Here is a 27,061-nt window from a genome sequence, read left to right as displayed (position 1 = left end):
AAGTATGACAAGGCAATTTGAGAGTCTGTAATATATCAAATAATTACCTAATAAAAATAGCTTTAAATAAGATGCTCACATAATAAAAATAACTTTTAATAGGCATATATACTAGTTCTTAATAGGACTCTGATAAAACCAAGATGATTTGCCTTACTAAACATGTATAATTAATTTGGAAATATATTTTTATTTTGTGACATTCTTAGCATCAATTAACATCAGTTTGTTAGTTTCTTAACACCAGTTTGTTAGAATAATTTTAAAATTTTCCAAGTGGAAGTCATCTTTTTTCAGTCTGAACTTTAATCTTGAGCCAAAAGAGGGGTGTTGTGGTTTAACCTCAGCCGGCAACTGAGCACCACCACACCACGCTCACTCTCCCCCCCAACAGTGGGATGGGGAAGAGAATCAGAAGAGTAAAAGTGAGAAAACTTGTCGGTCGAGATAAAAACAGTTTAATAATTAAAATATAATAATAATAGTAACAACAACAATAATAGAATATACAAAGCAAGTGATGCATAATGCCATTGCTCACCACCCACTGACCAATGCCCAGCCAGTCCCCGAGCAGTGGCCACCCCCGGCCAGCTTTCCCCCAGTTTATGTACTGAGCATGACGTCACTTGGTATGGAATGTCCCTTTGGGCAGTTTGGGTCAGCTGTCCTGGCTGGGCCCCCTCCCAGCTTCTTGTGCACCTCCAGCCTTCTCAGTCAGTAGAGCATGGGAAGCTGAAAAGTCCTTGACTAGTGTAAGCACTGCTTAGCAACAACTAAAACATCGGTGTCTTATCAACATTATTCTCATACTAAATCCAAAACACAGCACTGTACCAGCTACTAGGAAGGAAATTAACTCTATCCCAGCCAAAACCAGGACAGTATCCACCTCTTATTCTATACCATCTGCGTCATGCCCAGGTCCCCCACTTTCCAATCACCACCCCTTTTCCTGTCTTTTGATATATATACACACAGATATCATTCCCTTCGTCTGTGGGCCATCCCTCTAAAATGTTCGGTGAGTTCATTTAGTCCATGACTTCAGGCTCCATCTGTCATAATAATCTTTCAGGGCAGGAAAGATGGAGATGGTACGCGGTGTTGGATTGTTTCATGTTGAAGTCAGTTCTGGTTCCATAATCACTGTGCTTTGCTCAGTTATATCGAAGTTCATTCTTCGTTAATCTGGGTGATTCTTACTGTAATACCATTGGTATGGCATATAATATTACATAGCAATTAACATCATACAGTTCAAATCATGGGCTATTCTCACCCAAAATCAAATCCCCTTGAGGTACACATCGGACTTCCCCATCCTTCTGCATTATCCACCAAGTGCACCCAGGTCCTTGAGCAAAAGCAATCCCACAGATGGGTTTGCCTTTGCCCAAGGCAGGAATAACCCAGACTGTCTTCCCCAACATATTTTTCATGTGCACTACAGGGACTTTATTCCCATCTACAGTACGTAAAAGTTCTGACTGGGCAGGGCCAGCTCAATTGGCAGATCCCCTCGTGTTGACTAACCAGGTGGCCTTTGCTAAATGTGTATCCCAATGTTTGAACGTCCCGCCACCCATTGCTCTCAGCGTAGTCTTTAACAGTCCATTGTATCGTTCAATTTTCCCAGAGGCTGGTGCATGATGGGGGATGTGATACACCCACTCAATGCCGTGCTCTTTGGCCCAGGTGTCTATGAGGTTGTTTCAGAAATGAGTCCCATTGTCTGACTCAATTCTTTCTGGGGTGCCATGTTGCCATAGGACTTGCTTTTCAAGGCCCAGGATAGTGTTCCGGGCGGTGGCATGGGGCACGGGATATGTTTCCAGCCATCCGGTGGTTGCCTCCACCATTGTAAGCACGTGGCGCTTGCCTTGGCGGGTTTGTGGGAGTGTGATATAATCGATCTGCCAGGCCTCCCCATATTTATATTTCAGCCATCGTCCTCCATACCAGAGGGGCTTTAACCGCTTGGCTTGCTTGATTGTAGCGCATGTTTCACATTCATGGATAACCTGCGCAATAGTGTCCATGGTCAAGTCCACCCCTCGATCACGAGCCCATCTATATGTTGCATCTCTTCCTTGGTGGCCTGAGGTGTCATGGGCCCACTGAGCTATAAATAATTCACCCTTATGTTGCCAGTCCAGATCCACCTGAGCCACTTCAATCTTAGCAGCCTGATCCACCTGCTGTTTATTTTGATGTTCTTCAGTGGCCTGACTCTTGGGTATGTCAGCATCTACGTGACGTGATCTTTTATAACCGGGTTCTCTACCTGGGCAGCAATATCTTGCCACGATGCGGCAGCCCAGATGGGTTTGCCTCTGCGCTGCCCATTGCTCCACTTCCATCGCTGCAACCACCCCCACAGGGCATTTGCCACCACCCATGAGTCAGTATAGAGATAGAGCACTGGCCGCTTTTCTCGGTCAGCAGTGTCTAAAGCCAGCTGGATGGCCTTCACTTCTGCAAATTGGCTCGATTCACCTTCTTCAGCAGTTTCTACAACTTGTCGCATGGGACTCCACACAGCAGCTTTCCACCTCCGATGCTTTCCCACAACACGACAGGACCCATCAGTGAACAGAGCATATTGCTTCTCATTTTCTGGTAGGTTATTCTCAGCATGCATTACCTCCTCCTCTGGCGATATTCCAAAATCTTTGCTTTCTGGCCAATCCATGATCACTTCCAAGATTCCTGGGTGACTGGGGTTTCCTGTTCGAGCCCATTGTGTGATCAGTGCGACCCACTTACTCCACATTGCATCAGCGACATGATGTGTACAGGGGACCCTCCCTCTGAACACCCAGCCCAGCACCGGCAGTCGGGGTGCCAGGAGGAGCTGTGCCTCAGTACCAACCACTTCCGAAGCAGCTCAAACCCCTTCCTATGCTGCCAATATCTCTTCTTCAGTTGGAATATAGCGGGCCTCGGATCCTCTGTATCCCTGACTCCAAAACCCTAGGGGTCGACCTCGAGTCTCCCCAGGTGCTTTCTGCCAGAGGCTCCAGGTAGGGCCATTCTCCCCGGCTGCGGTATAGAGCACATTTTTTACATCTTGTCCTGCCTGGACTGGCCCAAGGGCTACTGCACAAACTATCTCCTCTTTAATTTGTTCAAAAGCTTGTCGTTGCTCAGGGCCCCATTTGAAATCGTTCTTCTTCTGGGTCACTTGATAGAGAGGGTTTACAATCAGACTGTAATTTGGCATATGCATTCTCCAAAACCCCACAACACCTAAGAAAGTTTGGGTGTCCTTTTTGCTAGTTGGTGGAGACATGGCTGTTATTTTGTTGATCACATCCATTGGGATCTGACGACGTCCATCTTGCCATTTTATTCCTAAAAACTGGATCTCCTGTGCAGGTCCCTTGACCTTACTTTGTTTTATGGTAAAACCGGCCTTCAGCAGGATTTGGACTATTTCCTTCCCTTTTTCAAAAGCAACTTCTGCTGTGTTGCCCCATACAATGATGTCACCGATGTATTGCAGGTGTTCTGGAGCTTCACCCTGTTCCAGTGCAGTCTGGATCAGTCTATGGCGAACGGTGGGGCTGTGTTTCCACCCCTGGGGCAGTCGGTTCCAGGTGTACTGGACACCCCTCCAAGTGAAAGCAAACTGTGGCCTGCACCCTGCTGCCAAAGGGATTGAGAAAAACGCATTAATGATACCAATCGTGGCATACCACTTGGCTGCCTTTGACTCCAGTTTGCATTGAAATTCTAGCATGTCCGGCACGGCAGCACTCAGCAGCGGCGTGACCTCGTTCAGGCCACGATAGTCTACTGTCAGTCTCCACTCTCCATTAGACTTTTGCACTGGCCATATGGGACTGTTAAAGGGTGAGCGAGTCTTGCTGATCACTCCTTGGCTCTCCAGTCGACGAATCAGCTTATGGATGGGAATCGGGGAGTCTCGGTTGGTGCGATATTGCCGCCAGTGCACCATTGTGGTAGCAATTGGCACCTGTTGGTGCACCTTCTGCAACCCCGCAACAGAAGGGTCCTCCGACAGACAGGGCAAGGTAGACAGCTGTTTAATTTCTTCTGTCTCCAAGGCAGCTATACCAAAAGCCCACCGGTACCCTTTTGGGTCCTTGAAATACCCTCTCCTGAGGTAGTCTATGCCAAGGATGCACGGAGCCTCTGGGCCAGTCACAATGGGGTGCTTCTGCCACCCATTCCCAGTTAGACTTACTTCAGCTTCCCATGCAGTTAGCTGTTGGGATCCCCCCATCACTCCAGAAGTACAGATGGGTTCTGCCCCTTTATCGCTTGATGGCATTAGGGTACACTGTGCACCGGTGTCTACCAGAGCCTTATACTCCTGTGGGTCTGATGTGCCAGGCCATCGAATCCACACAGTCCAGTAAACCCGGTTGTCCCTTTCCTCCCCCGGGCTGGAGGCAGGGCCCCTCTAGTCCTCGTCATAGTATTCATTACTCATTTCCTGTAAGTACGAGTCAGAAGTCTCTTCATTAAGATCAGAAGTAAAATCGGCCCTTCTACTCTGTCTGGGGAACTGCCCGCTGGAAACTGGAGCAGCAATTTTCCTGGAAGAACACCCCTTTGATTGTTTTTCCTTGCAACTCACATACCCGTGCCTCTAGGGCTGAGGTAGGTTTTCCATCCCACTTCCTCATGTCCTCTCCGTGGTCACGCAGGTAAAACCATAGGGTGCCCCGTGGTGTGCACCCTTTATATCCTCTCTCTTGAGCAAAAGAACGCTGACTCCTGATAGCCAAGATACTGGTCCGTACAGGTGGGGAGTAGGACCTATCCTCTTCGAGTTGTGGGACCTTCCAGGACAGTTTCTCCCCAGCCAAGACGAGGGAGGAAGAGAGACTTTCTTCATATTGCCGGAGTTGACTAGCCAGTTCATCCACTGTTTGTCCCTCTCCATCTTTCCAGTTCATTACTGCCAATGAATTGGCGTATGACGATGGTGCGCTCCTTACAAACTTCCACCACATGGGTCGTGTGCACTTGACTTCATCTGGATCTTTGGATAACTGCTCGTTGTTCACGTCATCATAAATCACCTCCAGCACAGCTAATTCCCTCAGGTACTGGATACCTCTCTCCATGGTGGTCCACTTGCCTGGGCGACATACAACATCTTCCTTGAAGGGATACCTTTCCTTCATGCCTGACAGGAGTCGCGTCCAGAGGCTGAGGGCTTGTGCCCCTTTTCCAATCACTTTGTCAATGCCCCCTTCCCTAGAAAGGGATCCCAGCTGCTTGGCTTCTTTACCCTCTAATTCCAGGCTACTGGCCCCGTTATCCCAGCATCGGAGCAGCCAGGTGACAATATGCTCACCTGGACGATGGCTGAAATCTTTTCGTGTATCTCGCAGCTCACTCAGGGATAGAGATCGGATGGTTACTGCCTCTTTCATGAATTCTTCCTCTTCTTCCTCCCCGAGAAGTTGCCAGCCCTCCTCCTCCTGTTCTCGTGATGGCCCTTCTCCAGGGTGGTCTGCCTCATCCACTTCTTCCTCCGGCCCCTTTTTAGAAGAAGTTTCTTCCTCTCTTACTGAACGAGCCGACTTCCGCTTCCCAAATTTCTTCTTGTGTACAGGGGCGGCTGATACCGGCACAAGCTGTTCTTTGGTTCAGCCACAGGGCCTGTCGCTGGGGTCCGAGTGGCTGCAGGGCCTGTTGTTCTATCGTCAGATCCAGAGACCTTCTCTTCCCTTTGAGGGCACTGAATGGTGTTGAACAGGGCTCGGTGGGCATGAGCCAGGCCCCAGCACGTTGCAGTGATCTGCATCTCTCTGGAGTTGCCAGAGTGACAGCACACTTTTTCCAAATATTCTACTACTTTTTCAGGATTCTGCACTTGTTCAGGGGTGAAGTTCCAAAACACTGGAGGTGCCCATTGGCCTAGATACTTGCCCATGCTATCCCACACACCCTGCCACTCATAACTATCCAGCCTTGGGGCAGATCTCTGGATGATATTCTTAAATTGCTTATTAACCTTAGACAAAACCGAAACAATATTCCCAAGAAATACCAACAGAAGTATCTTAACTACCCGAGGATGTTCAAGATACTGAAAAGTTACTGTATTGAAGGAGGAGACATCATAGAAGAAGGTAGCGATGCTGCCATTCTGTATTTCCTCCATAAAAAACCTCTCAGAGGAGGAACTATAATTGCTAATTGTCTCCACAAAGTGGTACCCAAAGTACAGTAATGGCTTCAGTACAAAGCTCAAATACCAGATTAAGCTCAAGGCCAGTGTTTTAATAACAAACCTCCCAGCGAAACATCACTAATCACTGCAGACCACAGCAAACTGCAAAAACCAACACTAATCTTTAACATGTACAGCAAAAAAAAGAGCATGATGCAGATCAGACAAACTAGTATCGAGAACAGATGAATAAATATTGTGACCTGCAACTGTTAACAGATACAAATTCCTTAATGCGCTCTGGTTAATCTGTTGTTATCTCAAACCCTTCCTGCCCCATGTTGGGCACCAAAAAGGACTGTTGTGGTCTAACCTCAGCTGGCAACTGAGCACCACACAGCCGCTCGCTCACTCTCCCCCCCTCAGTGGGATGGGGGAGAGAATCGGAAGAGTAAAAGTGAGAAAACTTGTGGGTTGAGATAAGAACCGTTTAATAATTGAAATAAAATAATAATAATTAATAATAATAATAATTATAGAATATACAAAGCAAGTGATGCACAATGCAATTGCTCACCACCTGCCGACCGATGCCCAGCCAGTCCCCAAGCAGTGGCCCCCCCGGCCAGCTTTCCCCCAGCTTTATATGCTGAGCATGACGTCACATGGTATGGAATGTCCTTTTGGCCAGTTTGGGTCAGCTGTCCTGGCTGGGCCCCCTCCCAGCTTCTCGTGCACCTCCAGCCTTCTCAGTCGGTAGAGCATGGGAAGCTGAAAAGTCCTTGACTTAGTATAAACACTGCTTAGCAACAACTAAAACATCGGTGTGTTATCAACATTGTTCTCACCCTAAATCCAAAACCCAGCACTGTACCAGCTACTGGGAAGAAAATTAACTCTATCCCTGCCAAAACCAGGACAGGGGAAGAAAACTCTGAAAGACTAATTGGTATCGCAGAATTCATTTTCATACTACAAGAATCAATTCTGGTCTAGTTACTGTTGTTCTGCAGGTGCATGATTACTGTTATTTCTGTCAGGTACAGTAATACTTCATTCTGTCTTTCATTAATTATTTACTAAAAAAAATTGCAATATAGGTAAATTTAGTCATCAATCTATTTTTATATTTGTTTATTTTTAAAATAAATTCTGACTCAGCAGCTAAGTGATCAGTAGAGTTATCAACTATTGCCAGAATTGTTGATTTGGTGAGATGGGGATACCATGCTGAAAAGTTTAATGAAATATCATTAAATTAAAAGGTTTTCATTTCTGAACTCAGTTTTAGGTAGCTTTTTTTTTTAGAATGCCTAAGTAGTCTGAGTGCTATTTCCCACAAAATTGTTGTGTGTTTTTAACAATAAGGCATCCTATGACAAAAATATAAACTGTGTAATAAAAATGCGATGAGAACTCTGAAAGATTCTGGAAGTTTTTCAGTTATTTCTATCTTCTCATAAATTTTGCCTTTTTATGCATTGATACATTTTGTATCATTGGTACATTTTGAACCCTGTTCTGTCAATTCTTTAATTATAAATTCAAATATTTTATACCCAATTGAGCACAAAATACATGTTTTAAAGAACAACTATTTTTTAAAAAATTGCCTAGATAGTCCTCTACTAGTTTCCCAATCTGACAGAAAAGCTTTTTTGTATGCACTTGGAATACATGACCACCAATTAGCTTGACACCAGCTCGGCCTCTGTAATTTTTTCATCTTCCACAGTGGGGTCTGTGGTTTGGATGCTTAAGGGAACTGTTTTCCCACCTTTCCCCTTTCATATTTAATTCCTCTTTTTATAGGTTAAATTATGCAAGATTTGTTGAAAGTACAGAAATCTTCGTTATTTACTGCTGCTTTAAAATTTAAGTATGCTTTTCAGTAGGTACTCGTGCTAAAAACAGACAAACAAGGAGGAAAAAAAGGGATGGAGGAGTTTTCTGAGCCAATAATGGGTCTGGAGGTGGGCAGAAAACATCCTTACTAACTGCTTTGCACTAATATTAGTGGAAAACAAAGTGTAGTTTTCAATGTGACATTCTTGGCACAAAAAAACTCCTTAGTGAGTAAAACTTGTACAATTATTCTGCTGATGCTTCTAGTTTAGAGAAGATTTTTCATGCTTATAAAAACAACCTTTACAGATGTTTAAATGGGAAGAAGTAACTACAATCAATACCTTCTCTTTATAACACTTTTTTTTTAATCCTGGCTTTTTTGTTAATAGTTCTCCATACTGATATTTTATTCATGTTTCTTTTCTTGTATAATGCATGTTGAGTACTGTTTCTGGATCTTATGATTTCAACAGAATAAACTAGAGTACTGCTGGATAACTGAATGTATGATAGCACTGTTCATCTCTCCATTACCCTTTAAAGAGTAATAGCTTAGTTTCTGTGTGGGCTTCTAATTAACGTGCTCTTCTGCATCTCCTCTATTGTTTTAATTCTGTTCCTCTCATAAGGGAAGGTTGTTTTCCTGGATTTCGTAATCAGTGACCGTACATTGCTAACGGCACCAACTTCCAATTCTCTCTAGGAGATTTGTATGTTTTTATTCTGCTTAGGTTTTTTTTCCAGACTCTGTTCTTGATTGATAACTACAGCGGAATTCAGTCTAGGGGGAAAAACTCATTAGACTTTGGGAATGCCATATAGACTCATAGGCCTAACATTATTCAGTGCACTCACTGAGTCAGGCATTTTGTATATGAGTTATGTCTGCATGTAATTGACATGAAATTATATCACTAACCACATCCTTTAAATCAGAATTACAGTGGGAAGTATGGAAGCTGAAGTGATGGCTTATCACCATTAAAAGTGAAATTACCTGCAATTGCTCAAAGTAGAAAGGGAAAGAAACAAAGAATTTTAAAATGGAATTGTATTTTTTAGGTCTTTCCAATATTTTTATAAAAGGTACCGTGTAAATTGCTCAAAGTTGTAGCAAAATTAATCATCGTTACTGATGTATGCTAATCTGTGTTGATTTGGCTGCACTTGGAGGTTATGCTAGCTCATATTATCCATTTTACTTTATAAGCAAAGGCAATATGGAGAAAAACCAACCAACATACAAGATGTTGGTTGTATGAAGGACATAGCATATGTCCTTCATACTTTACCAAATGGTTCCAAAGGGTTTGAAATCGTGTACTTTTGCAGGCCATACAGACCCACCTCATTCGCAAATCAAGCGGGGGGCTGACATACATCGCTGAGTGGAAGGGTGGACTGCTTGAACACAAGATGGGACATCTCACTTGTTTTGCTGGAGGCATGTTTGCTCTTGGAGCAGACGGAGCACCTGATGACAAGACGGGCCATCACATTGAGCTTGGTGCTGAAATTGCTAGGACTTGCCATGAATCCTACGATCGTACAAGTAAGTACTGTATGGCAGAGTTTAGTTTCACAGTTTGACTTTGTGAAGGCAGCCGTCGGGTTTTTTGCATAATGCTGAATGAAAGTTGTATGGTGGTGAGAACTCTTCATCCTTTCTGAGCGACTGCTGCTTTGTTCTAAGAGTAACGTTAAGAATGGCTGCTCTGTTTTATAAATAATTTCCCTGCACCTGAATCATACCTACTCACTCTAGTAACTCACATGACAGCTTTTTTTTTCACTTTGCCAATTTCTGTATAGCCAAATACAAGTAAGAGAGGGAGCCTGCTCATTTATGCATCAATGCTATTAATCATGTTTATGCACAAAAAATTATTTTATTCTCAGTTCTGTTGGTACAATGCTGCAAACAGTAGAATGGCACAAGGAAAGTGGATTTCTGTGCAGGAAGTTTCTTTGGATTCCTTCATCTTCTTATAAAAATAACCCTGGCAGCATTTCAGGTCCCAGAGTGTATTTTCCAGTTTGATATAGAAGAGTAAATACCCTCGTCTTTTAAGCAAAATTTCACATGTTGCTAGTTATATGAAGTCTTCCAGAATGCAAATGTTAGCATCACTGTTCAAACTGGAACTGCTGTTTAAGGCATTGATGAAGAACAGCTCTCTCCTACTCTGAATTATTTACAAAATACTAAAAACAGGAGGTGCTGCAGTATCTTCCAGAAATTATATACTTTTTGGGTAACCTGGCTTCGTGCCACATGAAAGGATAGTTGCTTTGGTAGGTTACATAATTTGAAACCTTTTTTAATGCCTTTATTTTAGCATGTGTTTTTATATTGGCTAGGCATGAAACTGGGACCAGAAGCCTTCAGATTTGATGGTGGTGTTGAGGCCATTGCTACAAGACAAAATGAAAAATACTACATCCTACGACCAGAAGTCATAGAGACCTACATGTACATGTGGCGGCTCACTCATGACCCAAAGTACAGGCAGTGGGGATGGGAAGCTGTAGAGGTAATGTTCTCTTGGACTTTTTTCTTATTAAATCCTAATACCTTATTAAGTGAGCTATTGATTGATATCTGGATGTTGTTTAGCAGTTGGAGAGTAAATATTTATTTTAAATCAGTAATACCAACTCAAATTTCCAGAGATTCATTTACTAAATAGATGAACTAAGATAATTTTGACAAAACCAAATACTGCTGATATTGTATGTTAGAAAAATAGCTTGTGATTCCTCCTTCTTAAATACTTCTCAGATCAGGGTCATATTTGGATATACTGCTCAAGATGTTGAGTATTGCTGCATGTGAATGGAAAGTGCAAACGTGTGTCAGATTTGAGCCTTGGACATGGAAATAAGTTTTATGAAGTGTATTTTCAACAGTAATTGTACAAAGGTGATTTTAAGTAAGGTGATGAAGGACGTGATGAAGGCCAAGATGAAGTACTAGATAGTACCGAACATTTAAAAAATGGGTCACTTTCAAAAAGCATAGGTCATCTGGACTGAACTCCATTAATGATAACAATCTCTTCTAGATTTAAATTTCTGTGTCCCTCTAGCCTTTGAGCTTCAACCAGTCATGCTGAACCTAGCTATTTATGTTTGTCTAGCACAAGCCTTCCAAGAAGGCAGCTAGTCTATACTGTAAAAATTAGCTTGCCAAAGCCATTGTTTCCCTTATTTCAGTGGTTAATCACTCTTACTTTTAGAGATGAGAGCCTTTGGATTTGCCATATTTCATTCTCCAGGTATGGGTCCTTATTACGCTTCTAGAGTTCACTTATTTTCTCCTCACATTGATGTTGCCCTTGCTAAATTACCTGCCTTTCACTCTTACTTTGGAATTTCTAAGCAGACTGAGATCTTATAGGAGATACAGGAAGCTGAAGAACATTATTTTTGCAGCTCTGTATACTTAAGAAAAGTGAAAAAAAAAAAACAAAACAAAACTCTGTGCAGCATTTTGTTCACAGTGACCTCTCCTTTGCAGAGTTACCACTTTCCAGAATTTCAAAAACGTCCTGTTTGTCAGTTTGCCCAACACCTCTTGTTTCTAGGAGTGTATGATTGTAACTTCCTTGGATGGGCCTACACCGCTAGTTGTAGAAGGTTGCTCGGTACTAAGGGAAGAAAATGTAGACTTGGGTCATGCAATTTCTCATCCCCAAGGGACCCTACTAGAGAGCTGTTACTGGGTTATGACTCCATATACCTGGCTGTGACATGACATCCGCCAGTTACCTGGCTCCCTCAACAGCAACCAAGATCTGTAATTGTATTCAGTATTCACTGTGTGAGATACTGAACGTATCTCAAATGTTGTGCAAATGTTGAGTGTTGTGAAAAAAGAGTGTTTCAAGTTTGGTAACTGGATGTTCTTGAAGAATGAAAGTTATGGTAAAATCTGCTTTCCATAAAAGAATAGCTGCTAGCATTAACTATACTTCTACTCTCTAACTCCTCCTTGTTTGAATATTCACAGCAATTCCATATCTGCAGTCAACACCGTATTCAGCTAGGTAGACTGTACTTATGTAGGACATTTTATTTGCTTCCCTCAGGTGTTGGCTCTGTCGGCCCTGAACCAATATGTTTCTGAGTTAATGATTGCAAAGCAATTTTTTTTTAAAAACCTCTAATTTAGAGTGCTGTTCCCTTACTTCCTTCTTCATTAACACCACCCATAGGCAGACATTTTACTACTGGAATCTTCCCAGGCAGATTATAATTGGAATATTTACAATGGCTGTTTATGGAAGTCATTCCACCAGGCTTCAGCAATGCCAAGTGTTCCTTCTTCAGGAGATGTTTTTCCTGACTCATTGTTGCTGCCCACACCGATAACATTGTTATAAACAATTGAAATGTTTTCCTTATTATTATTCTTTACCCTGTTGATTCAGTTTGTTTGTGTTTATTTCAAGTTTGTACACTCATTTACCTTCTTTGCGCTCCCTGTGTGTTCCTTGTTTAACATTCTTGTGGTTACTCTCGTCTGGCTCTAACATGGTGGATTAGAGCCCACGTGTGGGAGATGCAGCTGGTCCCATTCTGTACAGGCCCATCTTCCCTGTCCTAACGTGCAGCTGCATGTTTCACAAAAACAAATCTTAAAGCTTCACAGAAGTTACACAGTCAGTTGTAGGTTTCAGATCTTTTTTTCTTTTTTTTCTCTTCTTCCTTGATGTTTATAGCCTGTACAGCTCCACCTGATACTGTATTTTTTTGTTCCAGCACGTGTCATGATAGCTTACCACAACTATTCGTAAATTCTGCTCCCTCTTGCTCCAGAGAGCACGTCACTCCACCCCTTTTGTTCTTGGGGACGTCCCTGACCACTGACTATAGTTGGTTTAATTACCAACACCTGTTGCACAAAGAGGAAGCTGAGATTGAAACAAGAAAAAAGGAGCAACGATCAGACCATTTGTCGTTGCCCAAAAAAGTTGCTCTTCAGGTGTTTCATGTCCATTTTCAACTCATGACACTGGCAATAAGAACTTCATGAGGTTTGTTTCCCAGTGCCCTTGTACTAGAAAAAGAGGCTGCTCTATAGGTCATGACTTCTGAACTCTCCAATAAGTCTATTAATTCTTTCTCTAACTTTTGTAGACTAAAAACATGCTCTAGCCTCTCCATTTTTTCTTTGGAAACTTGCTTTGCTGCTTTAATTTGAGTCCAAGATCATTCTGTCTGTACTTCAGCAGTTGAAGAAAATGCAGTTATGACCAACAGCAATATCCACTGTTACAGAGTCAGAAAGGTTTTATCAGCTTAGCTCTTGAAAGTCTCCCTTTCTGCATTATAAATGCAGCACATCACAATTTTGAATTCACAGAACTTCTTTTGTTTTCTTCCCTTTATGATACTTTGAGACTGTCAGCCAGTTTTCACTCCGCTTGATGTTTTCCATTACTCTAGCATAACGGATCTTAGCCACCCTCATTTTCTGAGAACTACTAATTTAAAATGTGTTTGATTGTTTCTTCCCGCCCCCCACTACCCCACTGTCAGCGTGAACATCACTGTACTCTGAAACTGCAGGTATGGGCACAAAAGGCCATTACTGCCAGTTAAAGGAGGGTGACAACCAGGAGCCTTTTTATCGTACTAATGCCGCACGTGAACGTCTTGTTCCTTTAGTTAAGTGGAAAGTAGCTTTGAGGGGTAAGATACTTCACATTTGCATCAAGTGGATACCACCAGATGGCTAACACGGAGCAAGTTAACCTCTTGGTTTCCATCATAGCAGTGTGTTCAGGTGCCTGTACGGTATCTCCCTACAATGAACTCATAAAGGCGGCTCTAACTACATGTTAGAGCACATAAACCCCAAATGCAATTTGCTTTTATTTTACCTCACCCTGTTTAGAATGCAGATGTTTCCTTGAATAATACTCTTAATCCTTCAAGTTCAAGTTCTCCTTCTGCTGTGCCTTGGAAAAACATAATCTTGTGTTTGACATTGAAAATCCAGACACAGATTCAGCGTTTTGAATTCATTGCAGGTTGAAGTAGATGAGAGGGAAGGAGTACCAGTTAGGGGAAATTACTTGTTTAAACTCACTTAGTAAAAGTGTCCAGGAAAATTAAAGGACCTAGACACATAAGAAAAGACAAATAGGCCTGTTATATTTTAAAGGATCTCTCCCGGAGAAAAATCCCTTTTAAATATACAATAGGCAGCTTACTGTGCAGGGAAAACTATGGAGAGCCTGACATGCAAGCTAAATATATGCAGATAGCTACAGGGACTCCAGCAAAACCAAGGACGTTGAGGATATCTACTCACAGCAAAACACAGATCTTGAAGAGCCTTCAGAGCAGGTGGAGGTGATGGATACCTCAGTAATTATTAGTGACTTTTAGTCCCATCTCTCATCAGAAAATGCTTATTCTGCCTGTTTGCTTTTTTTAGACGTATCTTCTGCCTTTTCGAAGCTTTTTGCCATATGTGGTTTGAAACGCAGCATCTTTCCCTAAGTAAAATCTACACATGCAGTAATCACTTCAGTGATATTTGTAATAACCTCAGAAATGGAGGAACTAGTTGTCTTCCATCTCTCTGTTGGAGGTTTGATAGAGCTCCAGGTATTTCTGCCTGAAAGCTGTTGCTCCAATACCTGTCTCCACAGCAAGCACCATGTTTCAGAGTAGTGTGGTCCTGAGTAAATGTAGTAATCCATCGTGCTTAACTTCTCACAATGAAAATGAAAATTTAGGGCTAAAGAGTATTTTCTGGATTTGTTTTTGAATAATGAGTTGTTTTAAATATAATCATCTTAGATTCTCTTCACTCCTTTATTATACTGCATGATACCAGAGAGTTATTACAAAACAGAATAAGAAAAATGAAGAGGCTAAGAATACTTTCAACCTTGTTAAATAGGTCAATTACAAAGAAAAAAGGTGAATGAATATTTTTAAACAAAGCACTTGATAAAAGAACTACTATTCAAATAAAGTATTGGATAGCAGTCTACTTAAAGAAGTTATGGCTCATACATAGGCATGTAGGTACCACCTTTCTAATGCAAACACCTGTCTAAAATAAAGAAAAGCAGCAAAGTTTATTAAATAGTATAACTGTATATACCTTCTACACTTCCAGCACCAGGTACATGTGTTTTGCCCTTCTGTATACACCCTTCATCTGATCTTTTTTCTCCTTCAAAATTAGCTGATGATATAGAACATTCTGCCCCATTCTGTGGGCAGATATTATATTTTTAGGTGTAAAATAGGAATCAATCATCTCTTTTACATCTTTTAACTGAATGCACAGTTTGGAAACTAGTTAGAGAAGAACACATTCTTATTCTTACATCTAAAACATGTTGCGTTAAGTCCAGCCGCATACTAGCTTTCCGTCTACTCCTGTGTAACAGACAAAGCTTTTTCAGAAAGGTATCAAAGCAAAATAGTACCTACTGCAGAAAAGAAATTCAGTCACAGCCCAGTACCAGAGGTTTCCCATTGAAAAATGAAATAATTGTGAAGAGAAACCAAACAACTTACATAAAAAATGGAGAGTTGCCTTTCCTTTTTCGAAGCTACTTACAGGAGGTAAGGAAAAGACTAGTCTTTATCATGGCATTCACTTCTATCAATCAGAAAAAATTTTAAGCACTAAAATATGACCAAGAAAGGTATATGTGTCACGATCTCTGAAGGCTGATAGACAAGCCTGCCAGAGAGAGGCTACTGTTATTCCTAATAGAAAGAGGAAAAAGAAAATAAGTGAAAATCCATATATCTTTACATCCATATATCCATATATCTTTCCTTCTGAAAACTGGTTTGTGTTCACTCCTTTTACTAATTTATCATTTTGCTTCTCTTCCTAAATGTAAAATTAGACATGTGTGCCCAGGACTTTTTTAAAAAGCTTTCTATCTAGAGCTTTATCTAGTTTTCACCTCTTTATCAAAAAATTTGTGACAATTTTTTTTTTGCTAGTTTTATTGTCAAACAAAGAAAAACTGACAGATGATTCATTTTGTTAATCCCACTGTCCTCCCCCCCCCCCCCCCCCCCCCCCTTCAGGCACTGGAAAAACATTGCAGAGTAGATGGTGGCTATTCTGGCATTAGAGATGTTTATAACAATCATGAAAGCCATGATGATGTGCAGCAAAGTTTCTTCCTTTCAGAGACACTCAAGTAAGTTAAGAAAGTTGACTTTCATTAATATGAAGTAGTTCTGTGTATCATCTTTACAGATGTATTTATCGTGAGTACCCTTGACATTCACATAACAAAATCTGACTGAAATAGTAGAGCTTTTCTTAGGTGATGAGAAGCCAAATTGCCTTTTTTTTCCTTTTATATCAGTGAACTAAATTCTATGACTTCTGGAAATCATCTTTATTCTGATAAAGGTACTTGATAGTCTTTGTTGAGAAATTACATCTCCTAGCTTTGGTAGATCTAATTATATATGCCAACATTAGTGAAACAAATTGACCAGACAGAGGACTTACCAGACTTGTATTGCATACCTTTCATTTTAAAACTACAGAAAAAGAAGTCAACTTGCGTGGTAAGCTTGCACGGCCTGTCAAGAGGAAAAACAAAAGCTTTCATTATCTATCACCATCTCCTAAGTTTTTAATGAAACAAAGGAAGTTTTGTCTTGGTCCCTTCACTTTTTTCTTCCCCCCCGTGCAAGAAAAAGTTGCAAAGACCAGAAAGAAGCAATCATGCCGTTTCAACAGAAAGTGTAATACTCAAGTAAAAGAAATGTCGTAAATACGTTTATACACATAGTAGCATTTTTTTAGAGTAGAGGCGCTGCCTCTACTATACCTTTTAAATTGGCCTATCAGAATTAGACCAAGAAAAGCCTTGAGGGAAGGATGGTGATTGAGAAAAAATAAAATTTCATTTGCTAAGCAGACTTTCATGTCTAAGCAGACTTCAGTAATCATGCTACAGTAGCTACCACCTTGTATCATGACAATGAATAAAATGTTGTGGTTTTTTATTGGTTACTACTGGGTTTAATAGACCCTGTCTTGGTAAATGGCTGCCCAAGCTACTGGTCTAGTGCTAGTTTTCTTCTTTAAAAATCCTAAGCCAGCAGTTGTTCTCAGAAGTAAGACAGGATTGGACTGCAATATTTTTATTCCTACACCTTGATATATGTGGACATTCAGGAGGAAAAAAATTACTATAGTTGTATATTATCAAAACAATTTGTAATAAAATAACCGAGGACGAAGTGAAGTGAACTGATATTTAACCTTGACAGCCTAAACTTCTTTGTCCTCTGCTAGGATAGAGGCATTCTTTTGTTGCTCTCCAGTTGCTATTGCCCTTGAGTCCAATCTGAGTTGAGTAGCCCCAAAGTTTTGTGCTAATCATTGTGATGCTGGGACTTACTGGTGTTTTGTGTTTGGTCAGCTATTTCCATTCATACATTCATCGAGGGAAATCAGGTATTTATGTTTTCCTGAAAACTATTGTAGTTTCATTTCCCTGATGTGGTCACGTTTCCTGCTTTTTTTCTTGCCAGGTACTTGTATTTGCTGTTTTCTGAAGATGATCTTCTTCCATTTGAACACTGGGTCTTCAACACAGAGGCTCATCCTCTCCCTGTTCTTCACAAAGACAATGGGAATAAAGAAGAAAACCAGAAGTAGATGAAGATTAAGTTATACTTTGTTTCATTCCTTATGTTTCTTTCCAGGACTTGGGCACATGATTTGGTTTTAAATTCCTCAGTTAAATTTTTAAATCAAGTGTTTTGCAGTCTGTTTTCTTTATAAAAGTAAATATTTATGAATGGACCACAGCTGATTATGATAACACTTCATGCCTCTTATCCAGGTGAACCACTTTTTAGAAGAGAAATAGGACATCTCTCCAGATTTTGTTAGGCTGCAGTGTCATCTTGGCCAAAAAGAGCAGAGGGTCTGCATGTTACTTGTTTCCTGTTGTGCTTTTAATTTGACTGCAAAATTCTTTTCTCCTCTGTGAGGAGATGTCTGCTTTAAGCTGTAATATTTTGCCATGTTGCAAAAAGCCATATTGAATTAAGTATAAAGAGCTTTCTTCTTTTTTTGTTCTATGTTAATTTGTTTTGTGTCTCATCCAAGACAAATCTTGTGACTGTGACAGCCTCTTCTTATGCGGGTCTATCATTACTTGGTAAAGTATCTGATGTATTTCATTGTCAATTAAATCTAAGAATATTTTCATCTCATGCAGACACGACTCTGAACTGCAGTACACATTGAAGTTAGACTGAACTAGTTTCTATGAAGTTAGCACATTAGTTAGCAGACCTTAGTTTTTCAGGTTTTGATTAGAATATTTTAATAGAATAAATTGCTTCCTCCCTTTTCTAAGTGGTGTTATTCTCATGTCTTTAGTCAGGCTACTATGGAGTAAAATAAAATAGTAATTTCTTATTAAGAAAGGGAGTCTTACCTTCTTTATATGTTTAGTCCAGAAGCTTTCATTTGGTTGGATGGTAAAAAGACAAAAAAATACTCAATGACATTTTCCTGGGAGCTGAGAATTATACCAGAGGCAATTTGTTTGGTTTTCTGGGACTTCCTCAAACATTCTGATAGGTTCAGACTTGACACCAGACTTCGATAGTTGATTGTCACAAAGCAATGTATCATCATCTACGTGAACAAAACTAGATGTTCAGATGCCTTGAAGAAAACTTGTCTCCTTAAAAGAAGATAATCATTCAGAGAGGAAATTACCCAGCATAGAACTAAAACTTTCTGAAAGCACCGAGTCTGTCTTCTCTAAGTGACAGAAATGCCGTGTGCTTGAAAATATGCCCTAGATTAGAGGCCTAGCTTACTAAGAAGGATAACAGCTTTTCTGGCAAAAATGTTTTACTTGGTGGCATCACCAAAGGAAAAAAAAAAAAAAACCCAAAACAAAACGAAGCATGATTAAGTCCGGTTTCTACTTAAGTGTAGTTTGGAGTGGTTTACATGATTATTAAGTCTACCTGTGTTTTCATTTAGCGATAGGATGACTTTCATACATTTTGAGTAGGGTATAACACCTGGCTTCCCATTCTGAGAAAACATGGTATTCACTGACTGGACTGCAGCAAAACAGATACGGTTCTGAACAGTAATCTTCCTTAAAGGTATTTCGTAAGATAGCTGACATGTCCAGCATAGCTAATCACAGCTGAGGAAGCACGTTTGTTAGTTTAGGCATTACAGAGTACATTTTTTTCTATACTGATACGTCTGCGATGTAGGTTTTCTTAGGTAGAAGCCAAGAGCAAAGATAACAGATTACATTTTTATATATAGCAGCTGGAGGCTGACCCATAAACTTGACCCTCTGGAGTCTGTAAAGACAGCACTGCCTCTCTGCTTCCCCTGCAGACAGAGAAGATGGCATGTGCCACGTGAGCTGCCAAAGACATTTATGTAGGGGGCAAGGCAAGAGGACGTTCAGTGATGCTGATCCTTCCATCGCATGTACGTTGTGCATTCGTACATGGAATTTAATAAGGGTACCCTGCTGAGCCTGGGCAACCCAGCGCTGAGAGAATGGATACAAATGTACGTTGCATCTGCCTCAGATAAAGCCCGCTTACATGGAACCGGCACATTAGCGCAAGACTTTTTGCTTTACTGCTTTTTTTTATTAGTATTTTCTTTTTTTAAAACATGGATTCCCTCATGTCACAGTAACAGTTTTCTGAAACTGAACGAGCAAGGATGAAGTCTTGACTCTCTGTTGAAAAGCAGAACTCCTGCTGATTTTGATACTCCAGAATTTGTATCTTTGGAGGACTATAATATTTCATTGTGTTTCTTCAGCAACTGTATTTATAAGGGAGCTTCCACCCCCAGTACCACACAGAAATTGTAGCTGTGGAATTAAAAAAAAAAAAAAAAAAAAAAAATAAAAAACCCCCTCTTCCCTCTAACCAAAAAGTAATAAGATAACTGAGTTTTGTCTTAGTTATCTTTATTGGGTCATCTGCTGCTGCCTATCACATGGGTGTGCATGAGCTGCTGCTATAGGCCTCATATCAGTTAAATAACTACAATAGCTCAGACAAAACCAGCCTTTGCAAAATGGGTTTTGTAAGCCTCTTTTTACATGGTTTTCTTAACCACAGTATGCTTCCCCCAGATGTGTCTAGTGATCTTGCATTTACTTAACAAGCTGAAGAGAAACAGTGGAGAACCAGATAGCTCTTCTCCGTGTTTCAAAAAGCAGGCTACAAACACAGAATTCTCGTATGCATTGGGTCCTATGTACTTCAATATAAACGTCAGGACTGTTTCCTTGTAACACAAACATTTAGTATGAATATTTTTTTTTTAGTTTGGGAGTTACGATGATGTGAAAGAGCACAAATTTGATGCGACTGGTATTGGTATTCAGGTTGTATGTACAAACTGCACTATACTGTACTTTTTGTAAACTAATGTAAGTAGACAAGAAGATTGTACAACGTGTAGATCTGCCAACTGTAAGAAAAAACCTTTTCATAAACTGAGAATATATTGATTTTCTTTTTTTTTTTTAAATAACCCCAAAACACCAAAGTTAAAGCGATCATTTTGAAGCAGTCGGTACTTACCACTGCTTGTTAGATTGCTGAGATACCATGCGTTTTATTTCCCGTTCACTGAACCAGCCGCGTGGAAGTGGCTAGTGACGGTCACTTTGTGTTCCCAGTCATTCATAAGAGCAAAAGAAATTGCTTGGGGCAGGGGGGAGCATTATCTTTGCATAAACACACTGCCTATACTTTTTCCATTTCTTTGTAGCATAATAATGCATTTAAATCTGCATATGTTAAGTCCTAAGAGGTAGATCACTTTAAATGGCACCCACATTGTTTCACGGGGGGAAAAAAAAAAGTTTTGATTGTTTGTGAAATAAGTATTGCATATGTGTTGGTTGTGCACAGATTTTTGCAATGCCCAATGGCTCACTGTTTCTATGGTGACTTCATCATAGATCGTATCCATTTCTATCATGCATTTAAATTGTTTTCTATTTGTACATAGTCCATTCAGTCTCTTCATCTTTATATAAACGGAAATTATGGAATACATAATAGATCAAGATGCTTAATTTTTAAGAACTTATATTTGTAAAAAATTTCTCTATTGTGAATAAAGTCTTTTAATATACCTGTTCAACTTGTTACAATTTTTCCAAAGCGTGTTGCAGAAGTAACTACAGGAATCTGCTGCATAGTCTGGTTTGGCTGCTGTACTCATGAATTTTTGTCAGCAGATTGGTTTGATACAGATTAGTACTCCGTGTACTTGTTAAGATACTATTGTTAATTAACGTTAGTCAGTGTATAGAATTGCTACCACAGAAATAAATTCCTAGAAATTTTTGTCAATAAAATTCATCCTACCAAATGTATTTTGGTAGAAAGTGAGCTTGCTAACGAAAAGCAGAAGGCTGAGAAGTCAGAAGTGGCAGGCAGTAAGTACAGTGGAGGTCAGTCACTCCAGTTCATCTTCTGCACAATATAAGGAGGCTTCAGCTAAATGCCATTTAGGAGCAAACACTGGAGCAGAGATGACAAGGCTGTCGCAGTGCCCAGCGTTACATGATCATGTAATGAAACGCTGCCGTTAGTCCATGCTCCAGAGGAGAGAGGAACAGTTGTCATAGGAAGTGTAACTACATTTTGTGTCGGAAGGACGTGTCAGTAAGATCTCCCATCTAAATATTGAAATAACGGCTACACCTCATAGATAACCTTGTTTTCCATTTAGTAGAAAGCCTCATCCAAAGATGATAGTGAAATAAACTGCCGTGATTTTACAAAACAGTCTCGGTAGTATCAATTTCTGTCAAAGGACTCACCCATTAGACCTGCTTAAGTAAGTAATGTCTGAGTGTAGCTCTTAGATCTGGTGTCTCATTTTTCCAGCATAGGTGCGGGTGTGCAGCTACGCAGTGCAATCGTTGGGGTAGTCAGCAGGCAGTCCCCTCCTGTAGCTGGCTCCAGGACCACTCAAACTGCTACTCAACAAGTTAAACATGAACTAATGCAAACCTTAGTGCAGCACGTTATTCACAAGAGATGTAAATACAAGCCTGGGTTAGAATTTCAACCAAATTGGTCTTCTTAACTGGATGCTTGGTGTGGTTTGTTTTCTGCAGCGGAAAAAGGAACTAGGACCGAGTTGACAATTAGTTATGACTAACAGGATTTGCCCCGCTGTCTGCATTGCCCTATGGCTGTGCTCTATCACAAGAGGCACTCGTATGACAGCATCTGCTATGGAAACCGCCCTTCCTCTGATCCACCTTAATCTTGGGATTAGTCTGTCCTGGTTGATCTCAAATGCAGGAGGAAAGATGATGCATCAAAAAGCAGTCTGCCCAACCCAGGAAATGGTCACCAAGACTCAAGAGTTCCTGTCTGAATACTGTGAGAAGAGATAAGACACATGGTTTTGCTCTCTCCTGGTTTTTTGCATTCATACATGTACAGAGTGGCAGATGGAGCAAGTCACACAGCTGCAGAATCCAGGTAGAGCCCAGCAGGCTGTTAGCATTCAACAGTACCTCGAAAGCCAGCCGTGTGACCCTCATTTCTCAGGTATCCACTCCTCTATCTGCACCAGCCCTCACTCACCCTGTAATTAAAGTGACCATAATCAACCTTCCCTTTGGAAGCCCCTCTCAAACTTCCACATGCTCTCCAAACTTTCTGTGCCACTTTGTGGCCAATTTGTGGAAGGTTGTTTGCCTTTCACCATTCCCATATGGACATTTTACAGGACATTAAAGACCCCTCTCGTTATTAATATTTTATCCCTTCACTTCAATTGTGCGTTGCTTTCACACCATCAATCAGTGTAGCACAGAGCTACTATGAGTCTTGGGCACCTCAAGTTAGAAAAAAAAAACAACAACATTGTCAATGTGACTTTATATTGTCACATTCTGGCCATTGATTCATCTGCCAAGGAGCAACACCCTACGACAAGGGGACTTGCTGGTACTCCAGAAGTTCAGAGAGGTGCCATGGTTGGCAATGCACATGACAGAAGAGCCCAAAGTTATTTATTTCAACCATGGGGGATAGTTAAAGGATTCTGATGCTGCAAATAGTGATCCTACAGTAACGGTAGGTTACGTCATTTTAAAAAGTTCATCAGCACGTATCCAAAGGAGCACACCGGCAATGGCATGCTGAGGCACCATGTAATACCCTGTCCCAGCTGCTCCCAGACCCATGGGAGTCAGCCCACCAGAGGCCCATCTCCACACTCCCAGAGGAGCACAGGAGCACACAGGCAGGTGGGAACGCAAGTGAGGGACTCAGAGGAAAGGACATCCTGTCCAGGCCCCCTCCCAGGGCTGTCCCAGGAGAGCCTCAGCCCTAGTGCCCAGGTGTCCACCCATCAGGATGAGCCAACAGGAGCAGATCTCCAGAACACCTTGGGGGGGGGGGGAGGGGGGGGAGCATTGCCAAGGAGTATGCAGGGGAAGAAGATTTTGGCATTGCACAAGACTTACGGAATATTTAGAGGAGGCAAAGGTGGGCAAAGCAAGGGATATAGGTGATTTCCCAAGGATGGAAATTAGAGGAATAAGAAATAACAAGCACTCAGCTTGCACGAGTGCCGAGTATGTCTGTGCTGATCTGTGTTGCTGGCCATGTACATACATGTGTATGTTCTGTATAGGTCTGTCTGTGTGTGCATGTGCCTACTGGGAATACATGCTCAGCCTCACTACTGGCAGGATCTGGGGCACGGAGCTGTGGCAGCCTCACCGCTGCCAAGCTGCCAGATTCAGCTGCCCCAGTGTGACATGGCCCAGCAGCTACAGATAAGGACAAGGCTTTGGGAGTGCCTGCGCAGTGGGCAGCTGTGTGACTGGTTGACCTCAGCAGGTTTGAACTTTTCACTAAGCTACATGGCCAAAGTTTTTCAGCTTTCTTGCACTGCTGTGAGCTCTCACACTTGTGATCCTGCTGCTCTTACCCAGCAGCTCAGATGTTATAATCCATCTTTTATCTCTAGCTGGAGCCTACTACTAACTTCTACCTGCTAAATACTTGCTATTTAATAACCAGCACTTTCCCTCCCAAACAACTTTCTGTCTTGTTCCTTGAGGTACCTTAGTTGGTATGAAACATTTCTGTGCTTTACTCCTACTTTTCTCAGTCCCACACTTTACATTTGTTGCTGGGGGCACCTCTGCTTCCCTCAGCTCTGAGTAGCTCAGGTCCCCCGAGCCACTCTCAAAGGTGGAGACTGTTCTCAGAGGTGTGTTCTCAGAGCTCGCTCTTCTGCTGCTGCTTGAATCTTACAAGTCACCACTGCTGTCTCCTCGCATGTTAAATCCCTTAACTTCAAAAAAAACTCAGAATAAGAGGAGGCTCATAACTTTGCTGCTTTCACATTTGCTATGTCCAATTGTATATTCAGCCCCATGGGAAAAATTGTTGTTGTGTACTGTGAAGAGCTACATCCGTAAGCTTCATACTGGTCCATCAATTTGCAATTTAAGATATTACAATGCTCTATTTCAAAGGTACAGTGCAAAGAATTGTGTAGCGGGAGGGACAAAGTAAGGGATGAGCAAAACTATACCAAATGCTGTATTTACAAGGGGGTTTATTATAATGTGATTATCTTTTAGCTGTTCAGCCACTGTTGCTTTCTATTCCATTTGCTTCTGGGTTTGATGTAATTCCTAGCTCCTCTTGTATGTGTTACAAATGCTTTTCCTAAGAAATTTGCATTCAGCTTTCCAGTGGCAACAACTAGCCATAAGCGCTCCATGTTTAAAAAATACAAAACAAAAACCACTGCAAGACTTTATGTTACTTTAAATATTGAGCTACACTTCTATGGTACACAAGTAAGCAGAAAGAGAACTTATTCTAAAACCATATTTTTCATCTGCAGTTCCAATCATTACAATTTATACACCACCTGCTGTGGTATATAAATTATGCCAGCACAATCTACAGCTGCACAAGAGTTTCAGGATTTGTCTCAGATGTCTTTCAAGACACCACCCAGAGCTAACAAAGGCAGCAGCAGCAAATTAATACCACAACACTCCATAGCTGTTCTGGGCAGGAGCTGACAAACACCAGATCGCCAGAGAAACCCAGGGAAAGCAAAACGTAACGGCTCAAAATACCACCAAAAGAGCCTAACATCCAGACATGTTTACTATTCTGTTCCCTGGAAGGGCAGAGGAAGAAGAGACTCAAACCACCAGCTCAAGCATCACAGAGCTCCTTCTTCTTCATTCAAGAACCAGACAACTGGTCCCTGATGTTTTCCCTGTGTAAAGAGGAGTTTGTCACCGGTCTCCTTTGCTGCCTGTCTGTGCGTAACCAGTGTCCCTCAGTGTGGGTGCCCCCACAGTCCTGCTGTCCACCCACGTGCCACTACAGCACAGCACGATGGTGGCTGGGTGCTGCAGACCAACGCCTTTGGGCCTGCCACAACAGAGCTGCTGATCAGCAGTTGCACCCCAAAAGCCTCTGCTCCCAGCTCCTTGCCTGTAACCCAGCTGAACACTGATGCTAACGACCCAGATTTTTAACCCAGAATCACGCCAACAGAGAGAGGTTTTGACCAATTCCGAGCCTTCCCCAAAGAATTTAAGGCTGTGGCACATTCTAGTCAGTGAATGGCTTCTAACTCTGTCCAGAGTGAACTGAAGCCTACTGAGACATGTAGCGCAAGTTGTAAGGAAAAATCCTCCATTCCCTGCTGCTACATCAAAAACTGAGGGCAGAGCTAACTAGGGGAGTAGATTTGCTAGTTGTGAAAAGCCATAGTTCTTTGCAAATGCACTGATTTCAATGCACCTTTTGGTTACAGAAGTTTTTTTCTAACCACCACTGTCATCTGCTGACCAGAAGTGCTGGCCAGAGACTCAGGTACTCACTCAGGCAGCAAAAGATGCAGGTCAAGTGTCTGGTCCGAGTCACAAAGAGCCCCAAACCCCATTCTATGGGGTCACTGAGCTCTCTTCCCCACCACAGACACCTCCTCAGTCCCACTGAGGTTCCCACTGACGTATCAGAATGGGACCCAGCAATGGGAGCAAGGCCTTTGGAAGCGCTCAGCTGCAACAAAGCCAGGTATCGCTCACAGCATCTCAGCCAAGAAATGCTACGGAGCCGAGTGCTGCCAGCACCGTATGGGAAGCAAGGTTACCGTAATGGCTTGACTCTTCCTGGAATCCAGTCATTTCTCTGGAAACTCTGCAGCCCAAGAAAGATCGCTGCTTTATTTTGTTTCAATATTTTAACATTAGGCAGCAGATTGTCAAGAGGTAGCTTCAAACATACTTTTTCGACTGCTACTTACAACATAAAACCAACTCTCACCATCGTGATCCCTGTGTTTGGGAACGGCCACACAGACAAAAAGTGAGCATGAACAAATCAAAACTTGCCTAAGAGCAAACAAAACCTGCCTCACTAGCAGTTAACTGCACCAAGGACTCACAATAAAATACCAACTGAGCATTAATGAATCACCACCCATGGAAGCTGGGAACACAGTGCTCCCCTCTCCACAGTGCCAAAATCCCTTCCTCATGTCTCAGAGCAGAGAAAAGCACAAGAGCGAAATTCCTAAAAGCAGGAGCAACAATTTCTGATGGCACGGCACAGCACAGCCGCTGCTCGGACAGCCCAGGAAACTAATTTTGGTGACTTAGCTCCGGTGCAACCCATGCCAGCAAAAGAACAAAAAGCAGAGGAGGAGGAGAGTTAGCAGGCTGAGAGAGCAGAAACTTAAAAGAAAGATGCCAGAAAAACCTGAGAGTGTCTAAAGAAAAAAAACTTGTTGTTTCCTCCTTTTCTCATGAAGCACCTTTCTACTCTTAAGTGTCATTGCAAGACTACAGATAGATAGAAAACTAATTAAAACGCACCTTCACAGTCCGATGGGATGGAGACAGAAAAAGGGAGTTTATCATCCTATTGATCACCTCTCTCCTGACACCCACAGATGCAAACAAGGGGGAGAAGATAAGCCAGGACCTACATAATGAGCAATTACCT

General features: G+C 41.7%; 1 protein-coding gene across 1 annotated transcript in view; it reads left to right on the top strand.

Annotated features, from left to right (window-relative positions):
* Positions 1-21,185, top strand: part of MAN1A1 (mannosidase alpha class 1A member 1) — a 160,167-nt gene extending 138,982 nt beyond the window's left edge. The window contains exons 9-12 of the mRNA XM_076333496.1: positions 9,338-9,557; positions 10,367-10,539; positions 16,082-16,197; positions 17,552-21,185. Of these exons, the coding sequence (XP_076189611.1) occupies positions 9,338-9,557; positions 10,367-10,539; positions 16,082-16,197; positions 17,552-17,678 (636 nt within the window). The 3' untranslated portion in view covers positions 17,679-21,185. The remainder of the gene's footprint in view (positions 1-9,337; positions 9,558-10,366; positions 10,540-16,081; positions 16,198-17,551) is intronic.
* The last annotated feature ends 5,876 nt before the right edge of the window (positions 21,186-27,061 follow it).

This window comes from Aptenodytes patagonicus, chromosome 3 (assembly GCF_965638725.1).
Source record: "Aptenodytes patagonicus chromosome 3, bAptPat1.pri.cur, whole genome shotgun sequence".
Classification (NCBI taxonomy): domain Eukaryota; kingdom Metazoa; phylum Chordata; class Aves; order Sphenisciformes; family Spheniscidae; genus Aptenodytes; species Aptenodytes patagonicus.
This window is presented reverse-complemented; position numbering and strand designations above follow the sequence as displayed.